Source organism: Alosa alosa, chromosome 3 (genome assembly GCF_017589495.1).
Source record: "Alosa alosa isolate M-15738 ecotype Scorff River chromosome 3, AALO_Geno_1.1, whole genome shotgun sequence".
NCBI classification, from domain to species: Eukaryota; Metazoa; Chordata; class Actinopteri; order Clupeiformes; family Clupeidae; genus Alosa; species Alosa alosa.
In genome coordinates this window covers 27260199-27285067 of record NC_063191.1, presented here as the reverse complement: position 1 = coordinate 27285067, position 24869 = coordinate 27260199, and the positions used below count along the sequence as shown (strand labels likewise).

At 41.9% G+C, this 24869-nt stretch overlaps 1 protein-coding gene across 1 annotated transcript; it reads right to left on the bottom strand.

Moving 5' to 3' along the window:
• Window positions 1-24460, bottom strand: si:dkey-100n23.5 (cyclic AMP receptor-like protein A). The gene is made up of 13 exons (XM_048239354.1): window positions 24301-24460; window positions 22782-22834; window positions 21223-21277; window positions 20437-20493; window positions 20094-20154; window positions 12109-12196; window positions 11761-11850; window positions 11299-11337; window positions 10003-10081; window positions 8608-8655; window positions 7932-8014; window positions 1176-1317; window positions 1-756 (listed from the first exon to the last, which is right to left on the bottom strand). Exons 1-13 carry the CDS (start codon window positions 24382-24384, stop codon window positions 592-594), a joined length of 1044 nt encoding a protein of 347 aa, XP_048095311.1. The 5' UTR covers window positions 24385-24460; the 3' UTR covers window positions 1-591.
• Between the last annotated feature and the right edge of the window lie 409 nt (window positions 24461-24869).

Below are 24869 nucleotides of genomic sequence, written 5' to 3'. Positions count from 1 at the left end.
GACAGGGTAAATGAATTTATTAATCCAGATGTTCCCTTTAAAACAATCATACAAAAATATAACAAACATTCTGTATATGTTCTCTTTAAATACAAATAGTCAGAAAACACAACTGTGTCATCACTGAACACAATGCAATTTTACAAAATAAACAAATGAGTGGTAGAAAAGTGTATAAAACATTAATATCACATGTGTGTAAGGGGAAAAGAGAATATTAGTGCTACAAGTGAACATTGATGAAGAAAAGGTCACATCTCCATCTGCTGGTGGTAATACAGCTACAAGAGCCTCAATCTGAGACAATGGAGCACTTCTCCACCTCCATTTCAGCATAGAGAGCAGCTATGGAGAGCACAGAGGGCCAAACTCTCCTAGGGCCTGGAGGCCCACAGCAGCACCACTACCCTCCAGAACCACCCATGGATGCCAGGGACCATCTCGGCCTAACATACTGCTGTTCCCATGAAGCTTCTGGAGAAGAACACCATGATAAATAATCAGATGAATATGTGCATGTCAAACTCTCTCTTCCCTTCCTTTCTTTTTCTACAGTTTCCCACTCAGTCTCTCTCTCTGTCTCTCTCTCTCTCAGGGCCCTCTGTCCTTCAGGGCCATGTCAGGGCTGTAAAAGAGGATGTTGTTGTCTTCGTCATCCGAATCAGAGTTTGTGTCCAGGTCGTGTGTGTAGCGTACGTAGGCAGGGTGGTACTCGCCGATCCGTGTCTGGTCACACAGACGGGATGTCACTGCCAGCTGTGAAATGCCACACACACACAGACACACACACAAGTTAGTACAAAGAGTGTGTGTGTACTTGTTACCCTAGGGTTGAGTCGGTACATGTACAAGTGTTAGTGTGTGAGTGTCTCGAGTCGGACATTGTTCGGTATCACATGTAGTTTGCACGATCAGCAGAGCACTTTCATTCCATGAAGTCGTGCTGCAAGTAATCAGGAATTGTTAACAGTTGCAGTTGCGTTGCAGCAATGCTAATTTATTTAACATATTTTCAAGTTATTTATTTTGACGATGCCCATATTAGGGGAGAAACCCCGGGCAACTAAATATTAAGACATTTTGTCCAGTCAGCCATGTGTGTGTGCATGTGTTTGTGTGTTACCTCCTGGCCTTTAGTGTGTGTGTGTGTGTGTGTGTGTGCGTGCGTGTGCTACCTTCAGGCCTGTAGTGCTAAGCTGACTCCAGGCATCCAGGCTGAACACAAAGGAGTTGGCCAGACCATGCAGCGGCGCACTGAGCATGTGCAGTAGGGTCAGAGAAAACACTGGAGACGCTGGGTATATGGCATTATGGATCCTGCACACACGCACGCACACACACGCACACACACACACACGCACGCACACACACACACACACACACACAGGCGCACACACACACGCAGGAGCACGCGACGCGACATCTGTGGCACACGCACGCACACGCACACACACATGCACACACGTACGCACACACACACATACCACACACACACAAAGAGAGAGATGGGAGAAGCACATTTACACACACACACACAAACAAATATGGGGTTGGATAGAACATTTGAAACCCAATATTTCCACTATAAAATTTCCACTCTGGACATAGAGTCCCCCCTCCCCCCACACACCAAAGCATCACCATATTCTTGTTTTCAAAAGATACCCATACATCCCCCAATCAGTAATGTCATTGTAAAGGTTGTTTTATTTAGTCTGTTTCTGAAAGCTAAATAAGTTGCTTGTCTGCTAAGTGCTAACAGTAAAATACATTTGAAACTAAAATATCATGTTTGCATAAGTATTCAACTCATATAACTTAATCCTTGGAAAAGAAACACTTAATTCATGACTTAATTTTATGTGCGACAATACCAACTTTGTATTATATTGTTCTAAAGTGCTTGATGGTTGATGGTTAACACTCCTCCATTGTAGTGCCACAGGCTCTTAGTTGGATTTTCAAGACTGAGTCATTCTAGAATATTCCCATTGCTGTTTTGAGAGACTTCCGTGCTGCTTTAGCTTTATGCCCAGGGTAATTCCCCTACTGGTGAGAAAAACCTCTCCCAAGACTGCAACATGGTTTCTTTTGATATTGTGTAAAATGTATCTCTATTCATTGTCCCTTCAATTCTGCAAGGTTTCCCAGTTCCCACGGTTGAGAAATATTCTCAAATGATGATGCCACCATCATATTTCACAATTGGGATGGTGTTTGTTTAGTCTTTGATGTCACCATCACATTTCACAATTGGGATGGTGTTGATGTCACCATCACATTTCACAGTTGGGATGGTGTTTGTTTAGTCTTTGATGTCACCATCACATTTCACTATTGGGATGGTGTTTGTTTAGTCTTTGTCAGTGTTAGACTTATATGCACGTGTAGGTACTTTGAGGATTGGCTCTATTTCAGTTTTATATGACCATAAAACATGTCCCCATATCTTACATTTTTTTTTAACTGCTTACACACTAAATCTTTTCTTGTCACACAATTTTCTAAACATGTTTTCTAAACATCATAACCCCACACCAAATCTGCAAAACCATACACTAATTCTCAGTGTTTGACTCAGTTTTCAATTGACTAAAACACATTTTGCAAAACACCACACACAATTTTCTACCTAACACACAAAAATCTAACAGGAAGTAACTTGATTTCGTTTTTCAAACACAACCCATCAAAATGCCACACTACATCATCAGTGCTTCACTCTCTCTCTTCACATGTGTAAACACTCTTTACTTTACTGAACACCATCCAATCATTGCCTTAGTATAGGTCTATGAATAGATATACTGTCTATATAGGTATGGACCCTTTCAATCTGCTCCCAGAGGATTTCCGGTTGAACTATTCAGAACCAATGCAGATACTTTGAAAGGAAAATTACAGTAACTTACAGTAGCTTACAGTAATGTTCCACAAAAAGTTGACTTTATGTAAAATTTGTCTTTTTACTCTATTTTTGTTTGCCCAGTACAATTAGCTCAATACATTTTTCTGTGCCTCCAGAAATGCCTTAGGAACGCTTAGGATTGTTTGTTTCTGCAGTTGAAAGTGTCTATAGGCCTATGAATACATACTGTACACCACCCCCCCCACACACACACACACACACACACTTGTCTTTGGAAAAAGCAAAGCAATTTGATAGTATAGTCAGTCATTTCCGTCTTACAGTAGGCAAAATCAGTGTTTTCAGAACTCCATGTACATCTGGTGGTCATTGTATTCTGCTTTGCTTTTTTTCCTTGTTAGCTGTAAAATACTGTATTCGCATTTCTGTATACTGTATTTCACTGTGTATTTCAACTTCTCTTTGTTGATATCGTAACTTTCACTCTTGTATGGAAATACATATAGAAAGCCTAAGACAGAAGAGCTTTAGGTTTTGAGCAACAGTGTGTACATGATGTATCCAAAATGTCATATTATGACAAAAGTGTTTGCAATGTGAGGCGAATGTTTGATTTAAAGATGTGTTTATGACATTTTGAATGTTGTGTGTCATTTTGCTGGAGATTTGAGGCATTTTGCATTTTGTGTGAGCAATTGTTGGTTTTGTGTGTGGAGTTTTGAAAAATAGACACAGAGTTTTGAAAACGTGTGTAAACAGTTGTAAAAAACTGTAAGCAACGTCCATCAATGCTTTACTATGGATCTTTTAAATTCAGTTCAGTTCCTGCCATTGAACCATGTAGATCTTTTGGGGAATGGCTGGACTGTGGTCCCCTAGTTAAAATCTTCCTCGGACACTGGGTTTGAGACTCCATCTTGTCTATAAAGCATCTGAGTGGTGTGATGCAACTCCACCTTGCTTTGTGTGGGCCCAGTGCAGCTCACTTGGAATATTTTCCTGTAGTTTCAGAAATACATTCCTGTATTTTCCTGTAGTTTCAGAAATACATTCCTGTATTTTCCTGTAGTTTCAGGAATACATTCCTGTATTATTATAATTTCGATATCTGTCCCTTTAGTATTCATTTCTTCTGTTATTTTCACACCCTGGCAGATGACCCTGGGCCTGAGTGATTTTTATGTCTAACAAGAATTTGTTTTCTCTGATTATTAACTGGCAGAACCTAATTATGACCGCCGCATGTTGGCGGCGGTCATATAGGTTTAGTCAGATTTTTTTTTTTTTTTTTTTTTTTTTTTTTCGCATGCCCAAATTTCCGTCAATGATTCCGGGGACACTGAAAGACCGGGTACACTAAACTTGGTGGACATGTAACCCCACATGGATAGCATGGAACCATCATTTTTCGTTTTGATCTGTAGCCCCCCCGCTGAATTGGACCCCGAAAGGAGGGTAGGGGCAGACACAGTTTTCTGTGAATATCTCGAAAACCGTAGGGTTTAGGAGGACCATTTTTTTTTTGTATGTTGATCTCAAGGGGCCATGTCAACCCATTCCATAACCACTCATTTCATGTATAGCGCCACCTAGTTAAACACAAAAAAAGTAAAAATGAGGTGGTGTAATTGAAGGTATCTGTGACCTAACATAGTCAAAACTGCACAAAATTGGAAGTGTAGGATCATTATGACACCCTATTTATGCACCAAGTTTTGTGGAATTCCGTTCATGGGGGCCACACAATAAATTAATTTATGTTACTATACACCAACTGGCCTGTAGGTGGCGGAGACAGTTTTCTGTGAATATCTCGAGAACCGTAGGGCCCTGGGAGGTCCACCTTTTTTTTGTATGTTGGTCTTAGGGGGGGCATGTCAACCCATCCCATTACCACTTATTTCATGTATAGCGCCACCTAGTTAAAATTAAAAAGCAAAAAATGAGGTGTTTTCATCTCAATATCTCTGGCTGACAAGGTCAAAACTGCACGAAATTAAAAGAGTAGGATCATTATGACACCCTCTGAATGCATGCCAAGTTTTGTGTACTTTTCGTTCATGGGGGGCCTTACAATAAAATAATTTATGTGTACATTTAGTGACGATACACCAACAAGGATTCGGGACACTGAAAGACCGGGGTACACAAAACTTGGTGAGCATGTACCCCCACATGGATAGCATGGAACCGTCATTTTTCGTTTTCATCTGCAGCCCCCCCGCTGGACTGGACCCCCCGAAAGGAGGGTAGGGCAGACACAGTTCTCTGTGAATCTTTTTATGGTATGTTGGTCTCAAGGGCCCACATCAACCTGGCTCATAATCACTCATTTGTGATTTGCCCCGGTAAAAAAATGAAAATCAGTAGGATTAAAAGAAAGCCAAAATAAATATTCATCATCATCATCATGGCTGCATTTTCAGTATTGGAAGTAGTCGTTTGTCCACTAGATGCTTGATCGTTGCAGTGAGACGTAATTTTGTTGGAAGTTAAAAGTGGGTTGGAAAAAACAATGGGACGCTTCATACAAGGACTGTAATTTACCGCAGCTTAACATCTAATAAGGATAGGGGCGATGTTCACATGAAGTGTAATTCCCATTTCTTCTGAAGCCGAAATAAATCTAAGGATGTTTCTCGGACATGCTTGGTTTTACTGCGAATACGTTAATCTTGTAATATCAATAAGGACCTAGGTAATGTTACCAAGTAAGCGTTGGTTGAGTGGATGGAGGCATTTGATTGATTGCATTTGTAGAAAACTATAAATGCGGTTATACCAAGCAAATTGATAGCAGCACTGTTTGTATCTTTTCGACTGTCATTTATTGCACGTGCTACAAAAATCATTCTGTGCAATGGAAGATTTACCAACGTTACACCAGTCTGATACAGTTTTGCCTATACATGCGTGAGACTGAGGCGCCTGTTTATTTTGTTTTAAAATGCGTGCAGGGTGTGGGGAATCGATGTGCTTTGATTACAGCTTGGTAGTTGTAGTCTGTGAAATTAAAAAGCACGTGTGTGTGAAGTATCCAAACAATGACACCTTCATTTCATTATGGCTGCTTTAGCAAAACACCTTAAGCTACTGTGTAGTGGGTCCCATTTAGAAGTGGCTACTTCATTCATGCGCTTTCCTTGACTCATGGAGCTGCGTGAATGTTATTACAACTTTTCGCCACGATATGACAGTTTAAGTCCGCTTGATACTGTAGGCGAAGCCATTGGTTTCCAAAGGAGATTTTATTTGTGTAGCCAGCATAGCCTATTGACAATTTATGTTGTCGATAGGCCTACCTTATAATCCTACCTGTAGCTTAGGGAAGCTAACAACTTTCTATTGGGATCTAGTTTGTTAGTTACCGTTTTGTCATAACTCCCTGATGCATTTTGCATTTAGAATAGCCAGGCGTGTATATCTCAATCGGAAAAATTAAACAATATCGGGTGCCTATGGACTAGGCTGGGTGAACCCAGCCTGATCTGCCCGCTATTTATTTTTTGATTTCTTAAAAGATTGAGCTTGGTCTGATGAAAGCCAGACTAGCCATGGACCTCAGTTAAACAATGCAAGGGAACATGAATCAGCCTATATTTGCACTAACAATAACAGGACAAAAAGCTTTTCAACTTTGGCCCGTTAAAATGTGTATGAACAGTCTAGCGACGCATTTCATCAAGGCCCATTTGGACATGTCAGTTATTTGCACCACTGGTTAGATGTAAAACAGCATTTCGTTTCAGACTAGGCTACTGTTACTTAATTTGTGCATTAACAATAACGTTTCAGACTACTGTTACTTAATTTGTGCATTGACAATAAAGTATTACATGAACTAAAGATGACTAAAATCTTATGTAGAAGAAGAAACATTCACAAAAAATCCATCCATCCAAAATGACCTTTGTTTTGATAGCTATTTGAAAACGGCATGGAACTGACAGAGATGTTTTTGTTTATAAATACATAAAAAAATAAATAAATAAATAACATTATGCTGATACCTTTTGCTTTTCCCAAATACAATGTAGCCTACAGGTGTAAGTGACCTTTCATCAATCCAGTTGCAATGGATGAACTGTGATGAACTGCCCTACTTGTGATTGTTTAGAGATTTTAAAGGTTTTATAACAATTCTACATCTTCTTTGGCTATTCTACAATCTATTCACCTTTTTCAGCACCAGTAGGGTACTTTCTGTGCAGCCCTTTTACACACACTCAGGCATGCCAAACAAGCATACACAAAAAAGTTTCAAGAGTGGGGGATGGAGTAAAATATGGAGACAAATTGAAGTGTGATTTATTTTCATGAACGGATGTACAGGACTGGCGGCGGTCATATTTTGTACGCTATGCGGTACATCTAGTTATAATCAGTAATGATCAAATAAGCGGCACCTCTGTACTATCTGTGAATAATTGGTCATCTGGAACTCAAAATCACTGGGGTTTGAATACTTAAGTAAATAGCATATCAATATACATATTTTTAATCTTAACAGAAAAAACAACAGAAATATTTTTGAAATCATAAAAAATATAAATGGTCACAATAATAATACTGATTGAGCAATTATGTTTCAGTATCTTTTTTAAAATGTGAAAATGGTGATGAATTACATTAGAATTTGTTACTGATCTGTGCATGTATGTACATGTCAAAATGTGTGATCTTTCTGACTTCCAAACAGGGCAAATTGTTCATTGTAAATGAGTGAAGCCTCAGTGATAAACTTCTGAGTTGTTAAATGTTGAGTGGACCTGTGTCTATGGTCTAGTCACGCTGGCATGTCAAAACCAGGACAAAACTAGCTCTGGGAAGCATAAATCAGTGGCAGAGACAACATGTTATTCAGTCAGACTCATACATACGGATGCACACTCACACCTAAAGACATGTAGAGGATACAATACAACCATACTGTATATGTATCCTACATTCTAAATGCTAGGAATTCAGTCTTAGATATTAACACGGACATGTAAACATAAACAGAGTCGGCGCAAAGGCGTTGCCGTGTGTTTGCTTATCTGTGGGGGTCAGTATTTCTCACCTGTTGATAAGTGGAAACAGAGACACTAAGAGATACACAAAGGGATACCACTTCAGAGGACCAATCTCCTCAGCTAGAGCCATCTAGAACAGGGGGAGAGAGAAAGAGAAAGAGAGGGGGGGAGCAAGAGAGGGAGAGAAAGAGGGGGGGAGAGGGAGAGATAGTGAGAGAGAGGGAAAGAAAGAGGGGGGGAGAGGGAGAGATAGTGAGAGAAGGAGACAGAGAGATATGTAGCTTCAAACCTAGGTTTTGGTCCCTCATCTAACATGTCATGCTTAGGATGGCCTATGGGAGGCAGCAGGACCACACAAATAGACAGCTCAACCTCAACTCTCTCTTTCTCTCACACAAAACACAGCACCTCATAACCAACTCATGCACACATGCAACAGAATCAGAATCAGAATCAGAATAAGCTTTATTAGCCAGGTTTGTGTAAACAAAGAAGGATAATCTTTGCTCTCAATCTACATACATACACACAAACTAACACAAACACAGGAAGATGTATACAAAAGAAAAACAATTCACTTCCTATCTTAGGTCATAAAAGGTAATCAGCTAGACTCCTGTACATGACTAGTGCAGTAATATAATGCACAACAACAAGAGAACAGGGGAGATAGGGCTCACTACATAACGCACGCACGCATGCACACACACACACATCCCCTACCTTCCTGCGCTCACGCTCAGGGTTGAAAGTGCCAATCCAGGACTGCATCTGAAACACACGCACGCATGCACACAAACACACAAACAAACAAACACATTTTGTTTATGCTAGGATGAAACATCAGTAATCAATCACTGCAGTCTTAATCAGCTGTATTATGCATCATATGTTGTCATCACTTTGTCTTCATGAAACTGTTAGTAGAGTGTGTGCATTGGGGCAGCCGTGGCCTACTGGTTAGTGCTTCGGACTTGTAACCGGAGGGTTGTCCGTTCGAACCCTGACCAGTAGGAACGACTGAAGTGCCCTTGAGCAAGGCACCTAACCCCTCAATGCTCCCCGAGCGCCGCTGTTGTAGCAGGCAGCTCACTGCGCCGGGATTAGTGTGTGCTTCACCTCACTGTGTGTTCACTTTGTGCTGAGTGTGTTTCACTAATTCACAGATTGGGATAAATGCAGAGACCAAATTTCCCTCACGTGATCAAAAGAGTACATATATATACTTATATACTTATATGCATGTGTGCGTGCATACATGCTGAGAGAATGATGTTCATGTTATGAGAATGTTCCAGAAGGCAGCCTACAGCCTGCATGTCGGAGAATAGTGAACGACAGCAAGAAGAGAGTGACAGAGTGGCAGAGAGAAAGAGGAAGAGCTAAGAAAGAGGAAGAGTCTATGTGTAAAAAAGAGGAAGAGTCTATGTGTAAAAAAAAGGTGGATTCATCATTGCAACAATAAAGAGATGAAGCACTTTATGAACAATACTATGTATAACTTGTTAACTGCACATGTGCATATGTATCTGTGAATTCTATATCCCAGTAAGCACAGAATGTCTGATCATCATCTCTGCCGATATGTCAAAAACATATTATGCAATGTCACAAAATCAAGGTGGAACATTTCCTGTCCCTGTGTGTGTGTGTGTGTGTGTGTGTGTGTGTGTGTGTGGGGAAAACAATGATGGGACATTCCTTTTCTTTCAGTTATACCTACAACACATTATGAGCCTGTGTTTTGGTAACTACGGTAACTTTGGTATGACAGTATTAACAATAAGAAGGCTACACGGAAATGTCAGAGGATGAGGATCATGTTTACACAAATTAGACATGCATGCACACACACCCACACACACAAACACACACACGTGCACGCACATGCACTCACTCACACACACACACACAAGCCCACCAAATTATGTTGCTTCATGAAAATTGACTGAAATGATTGTTTGACGGTGAAATGTTATGATGAATGGCTGCTCATAGTGAACCAGTGTACTATACTATTTTGGGTGATTAAATGACTCCTATTGGATGAGCTGAAGGGGAGAGGAATGAAGTAGGCTTCTGATTGGATCGATTAGGAGAGTGTGGAGTGTAACTCACCCTCTGATTGGCCACACAGATGATGCGGGCGTAGCAGCAGATCATGAGGAAGATGAGGCTGAAGAGTGGCACATACCATCTGCAGAACACACACACACACACACACACATACAGAATAGCATAAGGGAAAATGACCATTATACAGTATGATCACTAAAACAGCTTCTGATGACACACACTCTCTCTCTCACACACACACACACACACCCCTAAGCATTCATATCCATTATCTGTGTCAAACAAGGGTGCGCACACTCACACAAACAGAGTGTTCTGCTGTTATCTGTGTGTATCACTCTTATCCCATACTTTACACACACACACACACACACACACACACACACACATACAAACACAAACCCTGGGAATCAATAAAGTATCTATCTATCTATCTATCTATCTATCTATCTATCTAAACCAAAAACACAGACACATGACGTATATGCCTCATGTTCTGTCCACAGAGAGGTAATAATTAATACTATACAGCTGCTACTACCCTACGAGTACAACCACACACACACAAAAGAAGATGTATACAAAAACACTTCCTATCTTAGATCATAAAATGTAATCAGTTAGGACCCTGTACACATCTAGTGCAGTAATATATAAGCACAACAACAGGAGAACAGGGCAGATAGGGCTCACTACACACACACACACACACACACACTCTCAGGGGAGAAAAAGGCAGATAGGGCTCACTACATAACACCATGGGCTTCTGCACTTTAGGATTGAAAACAACAAACAACATGTACACCTGACTCCAGGTAACCTCTCTGATAGATAGAGAAGGAGGGAACACACACACACAGGGCATTCCAAAGATAGCTAAGATTCTAGAGGGCTGCCGTGTCTCTGTAAACTATGACAGATGATGCAACACACACAGAGACCAGTTTCACTCAGCTCCCTCTTCCTGTCCCCTCTCTCTCTCTCTCTCTATCTATCTATCTCTCTCTCTCTCTCTCTCTCTGTGTGAGATGTTCTCTCTCTCTCAACCTGTCTAGAAACACCCCCCCCCTCTTCCATCTGTTTCAAACATCCAAACATATACAGCACACTCCACTCTCACTAACATGACTACACTATGCATCTGGACACTCTCACTAACATGACTACACTATGCATCTGGACACTCTCACTAACATGACTACACTATGCATCTGGACACTCTCACTAACATGACTACACTATGCATCTGGACACTCCAGTGTAGAGAGAGACACTCCTGGATGTGAGATACGGGCAACCCGGATGACCAGCTACATTAGAGACGGACATACTCACATGCCAAACCTCCACGCCACATGGCTATCTGTGATCCAGCTAGAGAGAGAGAGAGAGAGAGAGTAGAGAGAGAGAGAGAGAGAGAGAGAGAGAGAGAGAGAGAGAGAGAGAGAGAGAGAGAGAGAGAGAGATGAAGACACAGAGAGAAGTTAAATGACAGACAGAGAGCCAGAGGAGAGAAGAGTTATGAGATAACAAAGCTGTGATGGTGACCATGATGAGGTTGGTTATGACAACAGGGCCAAAAACAAATATAATAATCAACACAATGACCATGATGAAGATGAAGATGATGATGATGATGATGATGATGACGATGATGATACAAATATAATAATCAACACAATGACCATGATGAAGATAATGATGACGATGATGATACAGATATAATAATCAACACAATGACCATGATGAAGATGATGATGATGATGACGGAGATGAAGAAACATAGCAGTGACTCACCACCAGGCTCCGGCTGGTCCATAGTAGCCTAGAAAGAGAGGGAGGCTGGCCATGACCATGGGCACCCCCCAGGCCAGCAGGTGGTACGGTCTAGACCAGCCACAGAGGAGAAACCACATCACAGGGGGGTACAGATGGTGTGAATGGTTCATAGAGAGGTTTCTATGGGTGTGCGCTTGTTGTTTTGTAAATTAACAACTAAGTGGTCTTTCCTGCTAACGTGTTATTGTGTGTGTGTGTGTGTGAGAGAGATCTGCTTTGAGTGTGACCGGAATACTGTGTCGTGTGTCGTGTGTGTGTGTGTGTGTGTGTGTGTGTGTGTGTGTGTGTGTGTGTGTGTGCTCTTACATCTCATAGTGTTCGGTCCTGATCTCCTGAACCAGGTTGAGATAGAGATTGAATGTGATGAGACAAACCCAGGCCAAGGCACACCAGTCTGAAACACACACACAAACAGCAATATTAAAGAAATGAGACACTCACACACACACACACACCAGTTTCATATACCCACCAACCAAACAGTAACATTTCAGAAACCTTACAGCAACCTCATAGAAACATTAAAGACTTCATATTCACACAGCAGTTATACAACAAATGTACACCAAATGTCATCACACCTATCTTTGAGGTCACACAACAACTACACAATTCCTTTCTTTATGTAAGTCATAATAGTCAAACACACAACTACACACAAAGCAGCCTTACAACAACATCCACCTCAGTCAAATCACTGTGACATAACCATAACTCACCTTCCCATCCACCACCATGCAGAAATGTACTGGACAAAATAAACACTACATCACATAGCCTGACAGCAACACCCAATCCATCAACTGATATGAAACGGAGGGAGGTGTGTGTGTGTATGTGTGTGTGTGTGTGTGTGTGTGTGTGTGAGTGAGTGACAGCACCACCCAATCACCCATCAACGGATATGTAGGAATCACACACATCACACAGAGAGATATGTAGGAATCACACACACATCACACAGAGAGATATGTACAGTAGGAATCACACACACACAACACACATCACACAGAGAGATATGTAGGAATCTAACACACACACACACACACACAACACACACACACACACACACACACACACAGAGAGATATAGGAATCACACACACACACCACACAGAGAGATATGTACAGTAGGAATCACACACACATCACACAGAGAGATATGTAGGAATCTAACACACACACACACACACAGAGAGATATGTAGGAATCACACACACAACACACATCACACACACACACACACACAGAGAGATATGTAGGAATCACACAGAGAGATATAGGAATCACACACCACACATCACACAGAGATATGTAGGAATCACACACACATCACACAGAAAGATATGTAGAAATCACACACAGACAGAGCTTTACTGCTGAATCATACTTTGGCATTTACAGTTCTCATCACAGAGTTGAATCACACACTTTGGATTATTGTGTGTGTGGGTGTGTGTGTGTAGATTTCTAATCGGACCGGAAGAGAATGAGAATGCAGGACAAATACCATGTTGCCTAATCACTGCATAACTCACATCCCAAACAAAACAGACCTCCCACACTGTTGTGGTTAAACAATGAAGACACACACACACACACACACACACACACACACGGCTTGGGGAGACCGGGTGTGGTGGGCTGGCCCAGGTGTGGGGGGCTGGCCCAGGTGAAAGGGTAACACGTGGCAGTGGACAGGGTACCTACTCTGTGTGAGGTGTCAATGCCTCTGACTCCTCCCTTCATTTCAGTGAATAACAAGAATCTAGCGGAAAAAAGGCAGCTTTTGTGCACAGACAAGACCACCCACACTCTTTTAAACCCACCACTTTGCTTTATTTGTCACAGACGACTAGAACTGTACACACTGGCCCATTCAACAAACTTTGAGCAAAATATTACTTATTATTATATGGGAATATCATAGCCATTTTGAGAAATGAATATGCATAATCATGCCCTGAAGAATATGTGTGGAGTGTCCTCCCACTCAAACTAAGGGCCGCGGACCGAGGTTACTGCCGGTCCGCGGAGCCCTGCTCTGCTCCTGCAGCAGTCAAAGTCTGTGCCTCTGTCACACGTCCCCGACCCCTTGCCTTAACTTGTGTCAACATTCTAGAATTTTAAGCATTCCCGCCCGCATGAGCATTGTTCTCTGTCGTTCAGTTCATTCGCACGTACGAGACGAGAGTGGTCCAGTGTTTTTTACAGTCTGCCAGTTAGCCTAATAAGCATGGCATGCTCAAAGCAAGCAAGTCTTGACTCTTTTTTTTGGGAAGAGGCCAGCATCTAACGATGCAGATTCAACCAATGTGTCAGAGGCAAAAAAACATTGCACATTCACACGAAATTACGACCCCACATACATTATAGTTTTTTTCAGTCGCTAACAAGCGTTTGTCTAACCAGTTGTCACATTTTCAAAACTCTAAACACAATTAGCACAGCATCAGTCTTTTGTGGCCATACCATTCACACATTTCATGTCGTTTTCACACAATATGCAGTCAGTGAACACATTTCCACAATGCTTACATTTTCTCAACAGACAAGCTATACCTCCCAACAAAACTATAGATTGTTTTTGTAGTATTTACGAATGTTAACACACAACATCCCACAATAGCAAACACAATATTAACACTGTATTCCTTAGATACACTATAAAAACCTCTGCTTCTGCTACCTTGGATAATATCAGATGCGATGTTGATGAAAACATGTGGCCTAACCCTGAAGATCGCAGAGATTAGATACAGTAATTTTGTGTTTTTTTTTAGTTCCCCCCCTTTTTATCTGGGCTTTTTGCTGTTGTTTTTTGTTCAGAATGCTCTTGTGTGTTCCATGGATATTTTGTTCACTGTAAGCAAAACTGTAGAACTTTTTCTGTTCTATCATACTGTAAACAGTATTTCTACTGTACCTCCTGTAGTAAACAGTAAAGGGAAAAAAACTGATTTGCTTTTTACTGGAATGCTTTTAAATGTGAACATTACATGTGGACATAGAACTGTATTTTGGGCACCAGCACATGGCGTAAAACTCTTTTTCACCCGCGGAAAGTTTAATTTGGTATTTTGCACGTTTATTTTTTAAACATTGCGCCCAGGGGTGTGGCAATTAACAACCTAGGGAGGGGCCTGGCGCGTTGTCTAAAAATCCCTATCATACACCACTTAAACCTGGACAGAAGTCACTGGCGAGTTGTTCATATGCTATTTTAAGAGCGCATGTCAACAGTCATATTGGCAGGTGCACGTACCATCCTTCTATCATTCATGAACGCACACCAGCGCACGTCCATGCAAAGCATTACAAATTGCACGATTACAATGGGGAGCATAATTAGAATAAAGATATTACGAAATACTGTACATCTCATGATGAGTAGTTATTCACCATCATTTGCAAATTGGTAATGATGGTTAAAAGTGATTAGGGGAGAGGAAGAGACACGTATGGAGCACAGCTGAAGACGCACTGTCACGAGATATAAGCAACTCCTCTGCAGGATAAATGTTGTTTTATTCAGTCATTTGAGCAATATTAGGGTAAGTGTTGCTTTTTCCAACCTATGTTTTCGGTGGTAACCCATTGTCAGTCAATAGTGAAAGTAACTGCATATAACTGTCTTGTCGTTGACTGACTCCTTGGTGAAGTTAGTTTCACTTTGCCAATGAGTTTAAATAATAGACGAGTGCAAATGCGTGAAGGTGTCAGATGTCATTCTTATTGGTTTAAAATGATGTTACGCCCCAAACACACCCATATGACTGATTAAAAAACCTAGGAACACCTTGTTGCGCCATGCGCTCCACGTTTGATAACGAAACCCCTCCCAATGTGAACTGGACATCCTACTAAATTTTAATAGACTTTTGACGAGTGACGATGCACTTTAGAATGTCATGATAGGGCCCATACAGTTCCCAACCAAGAAATTTAGTGTAAAAACTGTGGATAGAGCATGTTTTGCATGCAAATACCTATAAAACTAAAACATAAAAGTCTATGCAGTTTTTGTAATGTCAACAATCGCCAGTATTTTGAAACCTGGTGTACTTTGATTGACTGCATGTACCTTGTGAAGTGAAAACAAGTGTTATTCTTTGACAGAATAATTTCATTTTGAGTCAGATTTCTAGTGTTTTGGTAAAGTTTGTGTGTGCAGAGAAAGATGTGTTCTGTTTTGAAATGAAGAGTTAGTATATATTTAACAAAATGTGTTTTTGAGAAGAAAATTATCCATTTGACCAAATCTTTGTTTTGTAGGTGTGAGTCTGTGTTAAGAGTTTAGAAAAAGTATCTGAAATATGGGTAAGCGCTTGTTAGCGATTGAAAAAAACTGTAAATTCAATTTTATTTCCAGCGACAATTCCCCTCCAAAGCCATTCTGTTTCATTTGCCAAACAATGCTATGTAACGAGGCTATGAAACCATCCAAATTTCGCCGACACTTAGAAACTTAGAAAGACAAATCAGAGGATTTCTTTAAAAGACAAAGAGATGAATTGGCCAACCAAACTAAAGTACTGAAAAAGAATTTCACAGACAACGAAAAATTAGCAAAGGCATCATACATACTTTCACACCACATCTCAAAATGTCAGGCACCGTTCACAATGGGGGAAAGGCTATGCCTTCCGTAGTCAGTGCTTGTTCCGAGGTGTTGGGTCCAGCTGCTGCAGCAAAGGTAAGGGAGATCCCGTTGTCAAATGACACAGTCTGTCGTCGTGTTGCTGAAATGGCAGCAGACATTGAAGCCCAAATCCTTGAGAGGGCAAAGACATCTGACTGGTTTGCTATTCAGTTAGACGGGAGCACTGACGTATCCAACTCGGCCATGTTTCTGGTCTACATCAGGTATGCTCATGAAGGCCGGTTTTATGAGGATGTCTTGTGCTGCAAACGGGGTAAAGTGGTGAGCAGAGTGTATGAGCTCGCTGAAAAACGAAATCGAGGTGTTCTTGACCAATAAAAAGTCCACTCTTGCCGAACACCTGCGAAATCAGTCCTGGGTCATAAAATTAGCGTACCTCACTGACATTCTGGACCATTTTAACTTATTGAACCTGTCGAATCATGGCAGAGTGTGTGACATCTTTCAGGCCAATGACAAAATCATGGCCTTCAAAAAGAAGCTCGCTGTCTGGGCCGATAGGGTAAATAGGGGGGTTTATGACATGTTCAGCTGTGTGTCATCTCTTGTTGATGTGGGTGTGTGTCTGGGGCAGGAGTCAGCAGTTATCGTTCAGCACCTTACCAAAACACTGGATCACTTTGAGCAATACTTCCCCGCAAAATCCCATCTCTCGGAAAAGCAATGGATACTAGATCCATTTGCCAATCCAGAGATGAGCGATCTGCCACCAGTGATCCAGGATGAACTTTTGGAGTTCTCCTGCGATGCTGGTTTACAGTCCCGATTTGGCTGGCTTTCACTGTCCGAATTGTGGCGGTCATGCTCCAATGAATATCCCCGTCTTGTTGAGATTGCCTTTCCATTCAACATATCTGTGTGAGACAGCTTTTCTCACTTGACGGCAACAAAGACCAAATACAGAAACAGGCTGAACTCCGAAAACACCCTTAGAGTGGTCTTGTCATCATGTCTCCCTCGCTTCGACCTGCTAGTGGCGCGAAAGCAGGCACATCCGGCTCATTAGAATTTTTCTTTTAGATTTTTGCCGCTAAACCCTTTGTGTTGTAGTTGTTTTAGTCAAAATAAAATAATTTTAAAAGGCAATAAAAAAAAAGCATAACATTTAAAAAAAAAAAAAAAAATCTGTGGGAAATAAGTTCATAGGTTGGCCTATTTGGCCATGATTTCAAATTCAGCCAATATTTCCCTGTTACAAGTTTCTTTATATAATTATTCTTATATAGGCATGATGATAATAATAACAATAATAATATTAACATTAATAATGATAATAGTAATACTAGTAAAAATAATAGTAGGCCTAACAATAATAATAATAATGATAATAATAATAATAATATTAATGATGATAACACTATACATCAGCTTATAAATAATAATGACTAATAACACTATATGTATATCTATACCTATCAAGTTTCTTTATAGACGTATTCTTATTAATAATAATAACAATAATAATAATAGTAGTAATGATAACACTATACATAGGCTTATAAATAATAATTATTATTATAAATAATAATAACTAATAACACTATAATGTATTTCTTTATATAGGCCTACCTATCTATCTATCTATCTATCTATCTATCTATCTATACACACATGATATATATATGTGTGTGTGTGTGTGTGAGTTTTGGGAGGGGTGGCGTAGGCCGCAGGGCCTTGCAACCCCAAACCCAGACATAACTGGGCCCCAGAGCAAAAAAGTTTGAGAAAGGCTACAGTGGGCACAGCTATGCGCTAGCACACACACAGTGGGTATAGCTATGCGCTAACACACACACAGTGTAGCACACACACAGAGGGCATAGCTATGCGCTAACACACACACAGTGTAGCACACATACAGTGGGCATAGCTATGCGCTAGCACACATACAGTGTAGCACACATACAGTGTAGCACAGCTATGCGCTAGCACACATATAGTGGGCGCAGGTACGACTGGGGAACCATGGGCTAAACAGTTGTACACAGGTAAGATTAGAGAGCTATGGGCTAGACAGGTGTACACAGGTAAGATTAGAGAGCTATGGGCTAGACAGTTGTACACAGGTAAGATTAGAGAGCTATGGGCTAGACAGGTGTACACAGGTAAGATTGGGAAACTGTAGACTCAACAGGTGTGCCCAGGTAAGGCTGGCTGGCTGGCTGGAATGCCAGTCTTGACAGGTGTGTTTGGGTGAGGCTTACTGATGTAGCAGGAAGGTGTGTCAAACACACACACTCTGGGTTTCACACTACAACCTGGGAACAGAGTGCTCCCAAAACAGTGTCGCTAAAGTGTGTGTGTGTGTGTGTGTGTGTGTGTGTGTGTGTGTGTGTGTGTGTGTGTGTAAACTCCTCCAATCAATTTAAGCAGAAAAGCCTAACAGAGCTGAGCTGCTCATCAAACTAAACAGGACATATAACAGACTGACTCTACACTGGTCTCCTCTGAGCTGAACTCTCCCCACTGTAGACAACAGTAACATCTCTCTCTATGCTAGTAGGGTTCTGTGCTCAGAGTTAGAACTATGCAAGCACAGCAGGTATTCTACAGTAAAGGCTCAGAACCAGCGTACTGTGTAGGTGGTGTAAACGTTTGAATGGGAGTGCAAACAGGCCTGGGTTACATACAGGTTATGTAAGGGGTAATGGTAATGGGTGGAAACAGTGGTATAAGTAGGATAATGGACTTCACAGCGTTCGGTTATCAGAAATGAAGGCACGTTGAAGTCCATTATCCTGCTTATACCACTGTTGCCACTTGCGTTGTGTTCATTTGCTGTTATAATTTCAAGGTTTTAGATGCTAAAACTGTCTTGTTTGTAGAACTACTTCTTTCCGACACTTATCAACTCATTTCTTAACTTGCAGAGCAAACTACCGTTTCTAGTTCTTTATGGATGGTTGTTAGTTCCATCAGTTCCATCCAGTTGTTAGTTCCATCTCTCTCATTGTCAAGCGACAAGCGCAGTAGGCATTTAACTTTGCCTACTGCCATTTAACTAAGCTAAAAGTCACCACAGTTTTATGCTACAATGTTGCTACATTCTGAATGTCTGTCAGAACGCTATTGTATAGCTCTAATGCAACGTGACAGTTCATTCAAACTTCACAACAAGTTCGGCAAATTAATATAATAGTGTGAAACTAACTGAAGCTACTTCATAGGTGTGCAATTAACAAATAATTGCATCACAATTGCATACATTACTATTAGTGACCTTTTGTCTGTCAGCAGCTGAGCTTTCATTCCAGTGCAGATGATAACGCAACATCATCTACTCAGTCTCACACACACACACACAGGCACACACACACCCTTTCAGGTGAAATGTTGCATAAGGAAATGTTGCATAAGGGATATAGCAGTCGCCTTATGTCATGGGAACAGAGTGCTGGTCTGTCCACCTGCCATCAATCACACACATAGAGACCCATACCTATGCATGCATGCACACACTTAGCAACCACAATCACAACACCCTCCTCACACACAAACAAACACACTGTTCTGCAGAAGATGTTTTTTGTGTGTGTGTGTGTGTGTGTGTGTGTGTGTGTGTGTGTGTGTATGTGTGTGTGTGTGTGTGCGTGCGTGCGTGCGTGCGTGCATCAGTGATGGTGACTTACCAAAGTATGTGAGCCACCAGGCTTGAAAGTTACAAAGGGAACCTACAGGATGAGACTCGCCCTATGGAGAGAGAGAGAGAGAGTGAGGAAAGGAGGAAAAAACAAAACACCAGATAATTCCAGAACGAAATTGGTTATCGGTGTGTACAGGTTGGGAGCACATGGCAGTGTGTGTCTGTGTCTGGGGGGCAATACAACCCAGGCCAATACAGTGCAAATGCGGAAGTGTTTCTGCCCTGCTGGTGTGTGTCTGTGTGTGTGTGTGTGTGTGGTGGTGGTGGGGGGGTGGAATATTGTATGTGTGTGCATATTCATGCGTGTGTATGTGCTGTGTGAAACTCACCATGACGTAAGCAACACTATCAAAGAAGGCCGCCACCGTCAGGCTCACCACCATCTTCTGCAGAGACACAAACACAGAGGGAGTGAGCACAACAGCCCACCCAACCATACTGAGATCAGACGCCACACACACAACCATACTGAGATCAGACGCCATACACACAACCATACTGAGATCAGACGCCACACACACCCATACTGAGATCAGACGCCATACTGAGATCAGACGCCACACACACGTTGGCTCACTCAAGGACGCACACACCTTGATGTGTGTTCCCACTAACTTTGTGAGGGCTTAGGGCTGCCCCTCTGTAACATGGTGAAGTGCATGAGGGCTTCCTCATTGACTTTCTGAGCACTTTTCGTAAGTGGACATTTATGCAGACTTTACTCAAGGGATTTCCCAACAATTCATAGCATTGTGACAATTAACTGTATATATAAGGGTCTCAAACTCACTTATCAACGGATGTCAGGAGAATGAGATTTAGCTGTTGATAAACACAAATGCCCACATGCACATACACCAACGTGTACACACACATACACAGACACACAAACTGAAAATACACACAAACACGCTCGATGGTGTTTTAAGCCCCCAACATCGTCTTCCAGGCAGCGCCGGCACCTTCACCTTAAAGGCACCTAATCCTAACCCTAACCGTAGCGCCTTCCAGGCAGCGCTGTCTTGAAGACAATGTTTGGGGCTTAAGACACCAAGAAACCACAAACACACAAATAAATGTGCACACACAATCACATGCGCACACACACACCTTACCTGCGCCAAGGAGTTGTATCTGCGTAGCAGCCATATGACAAACAGCATGAATAGGCTGCAGAGACAAACCAAGCAGAGAAATTATATTAATAATTTCCCACAACGCACTACAATTCCCACAGTGCACTATTAACACTGACAGGCAGAGATATCTGACTTGACATTCAGCCCAAATCCTTTCTGCTTCTAACTAATGGGGCCCCTTGTGCTGATCCAGTTCACTCATATTCTACAGCAGTGGTTTTCAGCTAGTGGTCCAGTTGACTCATATTCTACAGCAGTGGTTTCAGCTACATTTATCACTTTTATCCAAAGCGACAGCAATAGAAAAACAGTTGAACTACAGTGCAGCCAGTGGTCCATGGCATACTAATGGTCTGTGAAGGTAGTGTTGGTGGGCCCTGAGTATGCATTAAGAAATTACTGTGTGTCAGTAGGGGGGGGCGGTTAGTTAGGTTAGGGAAGACCCACCCCCAAACCCCACCCCTACCCCAATCAGCAAGACACCCTGCAGCAGTAAGTCAAAATATTCACGATTGTTGTTGCCACATAGAAGCATTGCATAGAAGACGTCTGGCTAAATTGCTATTAAATCCGCTTAGCATCGTGACCATGCTGCGCAAATTTGTTCAAAACTGCTGCATTGAAGTTAACTCTGTTAAGATCTTATAACAACATAGTAGGCTACATTGAAGAGACTAAACTAAGTTAAGTCTGATGCAATCAAGCAGTATCTCAAAGCTAACGTTAGAATACTGTTTGGATGTCGAATTTAGCATGCTTAGCCTACTTACAGCTGCTTGTCAATTTCGTTGAATGGCTCATTTTATTGACTCTGACACTGAATGTTTGCAAAATCCCGATGTAAATGGAAAAGTGTTTTCCAAAATTCAAAAGTGCTTGTCCCAAGGAGAAGTACGAACCTTTATTTTAACTATGTAGAAAACGTTATGAATTGCATCCACACATCAGCAGTCAGCTACCGCCACAAATTGAATCCAATTATGTGGGAAACACTGAATGCTAGTTTACTAGTTTTGTTTACTCATGGCAACAGTTGATATGGACGGAAAACTCGTGCTTTTAGCCTTCTCCCCTCTGAACGGTAAAGTGACACGCCCACTCCGGTTTGCAGGAAAAAACATAGACTGTATATATAGAACTATATATACAGTCTATGGAAAAAACAACTATTTTTTGCTTCAAGCTCCGAACCAAAGTGCCACGTTCCAAACCGTGTTTTGTTTGGTCAAAATGCTTCGACCGGTTCAAATATTGGTTCGCGAGGGGAAACGGAGCCGGTTTTCTGTTGGTGGAAAAGACCCATTTGTGGCCCTGAGCAGCCTACACAGACACAGACACACACACAAGCATGTTACCAGGTACCACCCTTCATATTTGCCCTCCTTCCTCATAAATAACTACAAGAGAAAGAAGACCAGCAGACCAAGGTCATGACCTCTTAACATACCAGTCATATGTCAGAAAACCTCTACAGAAGACCAAGGTCATGACCTCTTAACTAAGCACTAGCCTGCATAGAGCAACAGGGTACTTACCAGCCAATCAGTGAGAAGGTCCCTGTGGCTCTCTTAACTGTCAGGATTACATCCTGCAAACACAACCATAATTAGAAGAAAAGTGTGTGTGTGTGTGTGTGTGTGTAAAAGGTATAGCTGCAAGTGCTTGCGTAAACTTGTGGGCGCGCGTGCGTGTGTAGCTGGACGGCTTAGGTCACATAGACAAGATGCCAGCACACACACAGACACACTTTCTGTAGTTCTGTATATAGACATATAGGAGGAATAGATCTGCTTGCTAATTGTACACATCACTTGATCTGATATTCCATTGAGGAACCATAATGTCAGGCTGTGCGTGTAATGTGTGGTCATCTTAAACTCATGCATTCGACTGTAATGAGTGCTTCAGGAACAATTCTCAGGCATCCGACTAAGACTGTAATTATGAGTGCTTCAGGAAAAATGTTCAGCTACTTCCTCTTACAGGAGATGGTGCAATATGTTATTTCCGCAAAGAACTAACCTGAATGTGCCGACACAACGCAGTCCACCCAAATAAGAATCTGCACATGTGAGAGTGTGCACAGCAGGGCAGGGGAAGGGGAGATACTAGCCTACACCAAAGGCTATCTGACATGTGTGTGTTTCAGGGACGATGTCTCTCAGGGGCATAGCACAAGATCCTGGGCCCCTGCATAGGCAGTCCTGATGGGCCCCCATGTTCCTCAACCCAGGTAAAATATATTCCAGACTTTGCAAGGGCCCCCTCTCCCCTTGGGCTCCTATAATCATTAGTGGTTTCACGCCCAGTCCGACATCCTTGATGTATCTAGGGAATAGAAGGGCGGACAGTGGGACAAGACGCTGCCCTGTCCCGGTCGCCCTTCCTAAACTGAAATAGGTATCCTACGCTTCAATTCAACAATACCACAAACAACAGATAGACAACCGGTTTGGGGTAGGCCTGACCTACAGCCTTGTGTTTCAAACAAAACAAGTCGCTTTATCAAAAACGTAGAGGCTCGGCTCACTAGGCCTATCTGTCGCGTCAAAGTGCCTGCCTGCCTGTCGGGGCCCCGGGTCGGGATGATGGGTGGGAGTGAGGGCACGGGTTAAGAAATGTCGCTCAGCCACATTCCTTTGCTGTCAATAAATCTCTAAAAGGTTAACGTGATGTAAATAGATCTTTCCTCTAATGTCACGGATTTGCAAGCTCACTAATTATTATGAAGGGGCCCCTTGGTTTAATTCAGGTCTGTCAAATGTGTTAAAGTTCGCCTGGGTTCACTCCATGGCTATCCTCGCTTGAAACCGCAAAAACATGGCCAAGACGTACTGCTTATCGAGTCAATTCACCTGTAAAGTAAAACCGAGACCTGGATTTTCCGTCAGTAAAAGCTATGTGGTGATAGCATAACATTGAAACCAAGATTACTTCTCTGCACCTCCATCATCGGGGAGCTTCGCTGGTTAGCTATGTTGTAGCTAACTGTTAACTTAGGTTGACAGCACGCAGCCTGCGAGGCACAAGCACTTTTTATAATGACCTACTTACACAGTGGTAGTCGTCAGGGTCTGTGGTGAAGAAAGTGCAGCGAGTGCTAACATTACTGGGCAAAGTGGAGCTTTCATGTTCCATATTTACTTCTAACTTTGCTACAACTGGTGTCTTTGTGTTTACACCATTCTTTCATCATGCGGAATCACATGCTAGGCTGACTCGCAACTACAGTGTCTGAAAAGGAACAAAAAGTACTGAAACGCATAATGCATGGTGGGCTCTAGCCTATAGGGGGGAAAACTGAAGTTGATATAATTCTCAATTTATGTTTACGTGTGGGTAATTTTGCTACGCCTTCTATCTGATAGGACAAAATGTTCTTATCAGACCGGAAGTTTTTCGAAAACCTGCATTCCACTTTTCTATGACAGCATTGTTGTGAGGGTGTTATCTCAGTGTGAGTGTGTTGGGAGGGACTGAAGGGGGGGAGTGTGTGTGTGTGTGTGTCTCTGGCGGGGTGGTGGTTACTTTTTACCTGAACTTTTTACCTTCAGTATGCCTATCAGGTTCACATTGACATGAACTGTCATGCATTAATGTGTAGGCTACACAAGCATGCAACT

Excerpts from the sequence above, each read along its gene's own strand:
- si:dkey-100n23.5 (XM_048239354.1), bottom strand. The coding sequence starts at position 24,384 with ATGGAACATGAAAGCTCCACTTTGCCCAGTAATGTTAGCACTCGCTGC. Across the intron at positions 1,318-7,931 it reads CTGTTTCCACTTATCAACAG|GATCCATAATGCCATATACC; the intron begins GTGAGAAATACT and ends GCGTGTGTGCAG. Across the intron at positions 757-1,175 it reads TTAGCACTACAGGCCTGAAG|CTGGCAGTGACATCCCGTCT; the intron begins GTAGCACACGCA and ends GGCATTTCACAG.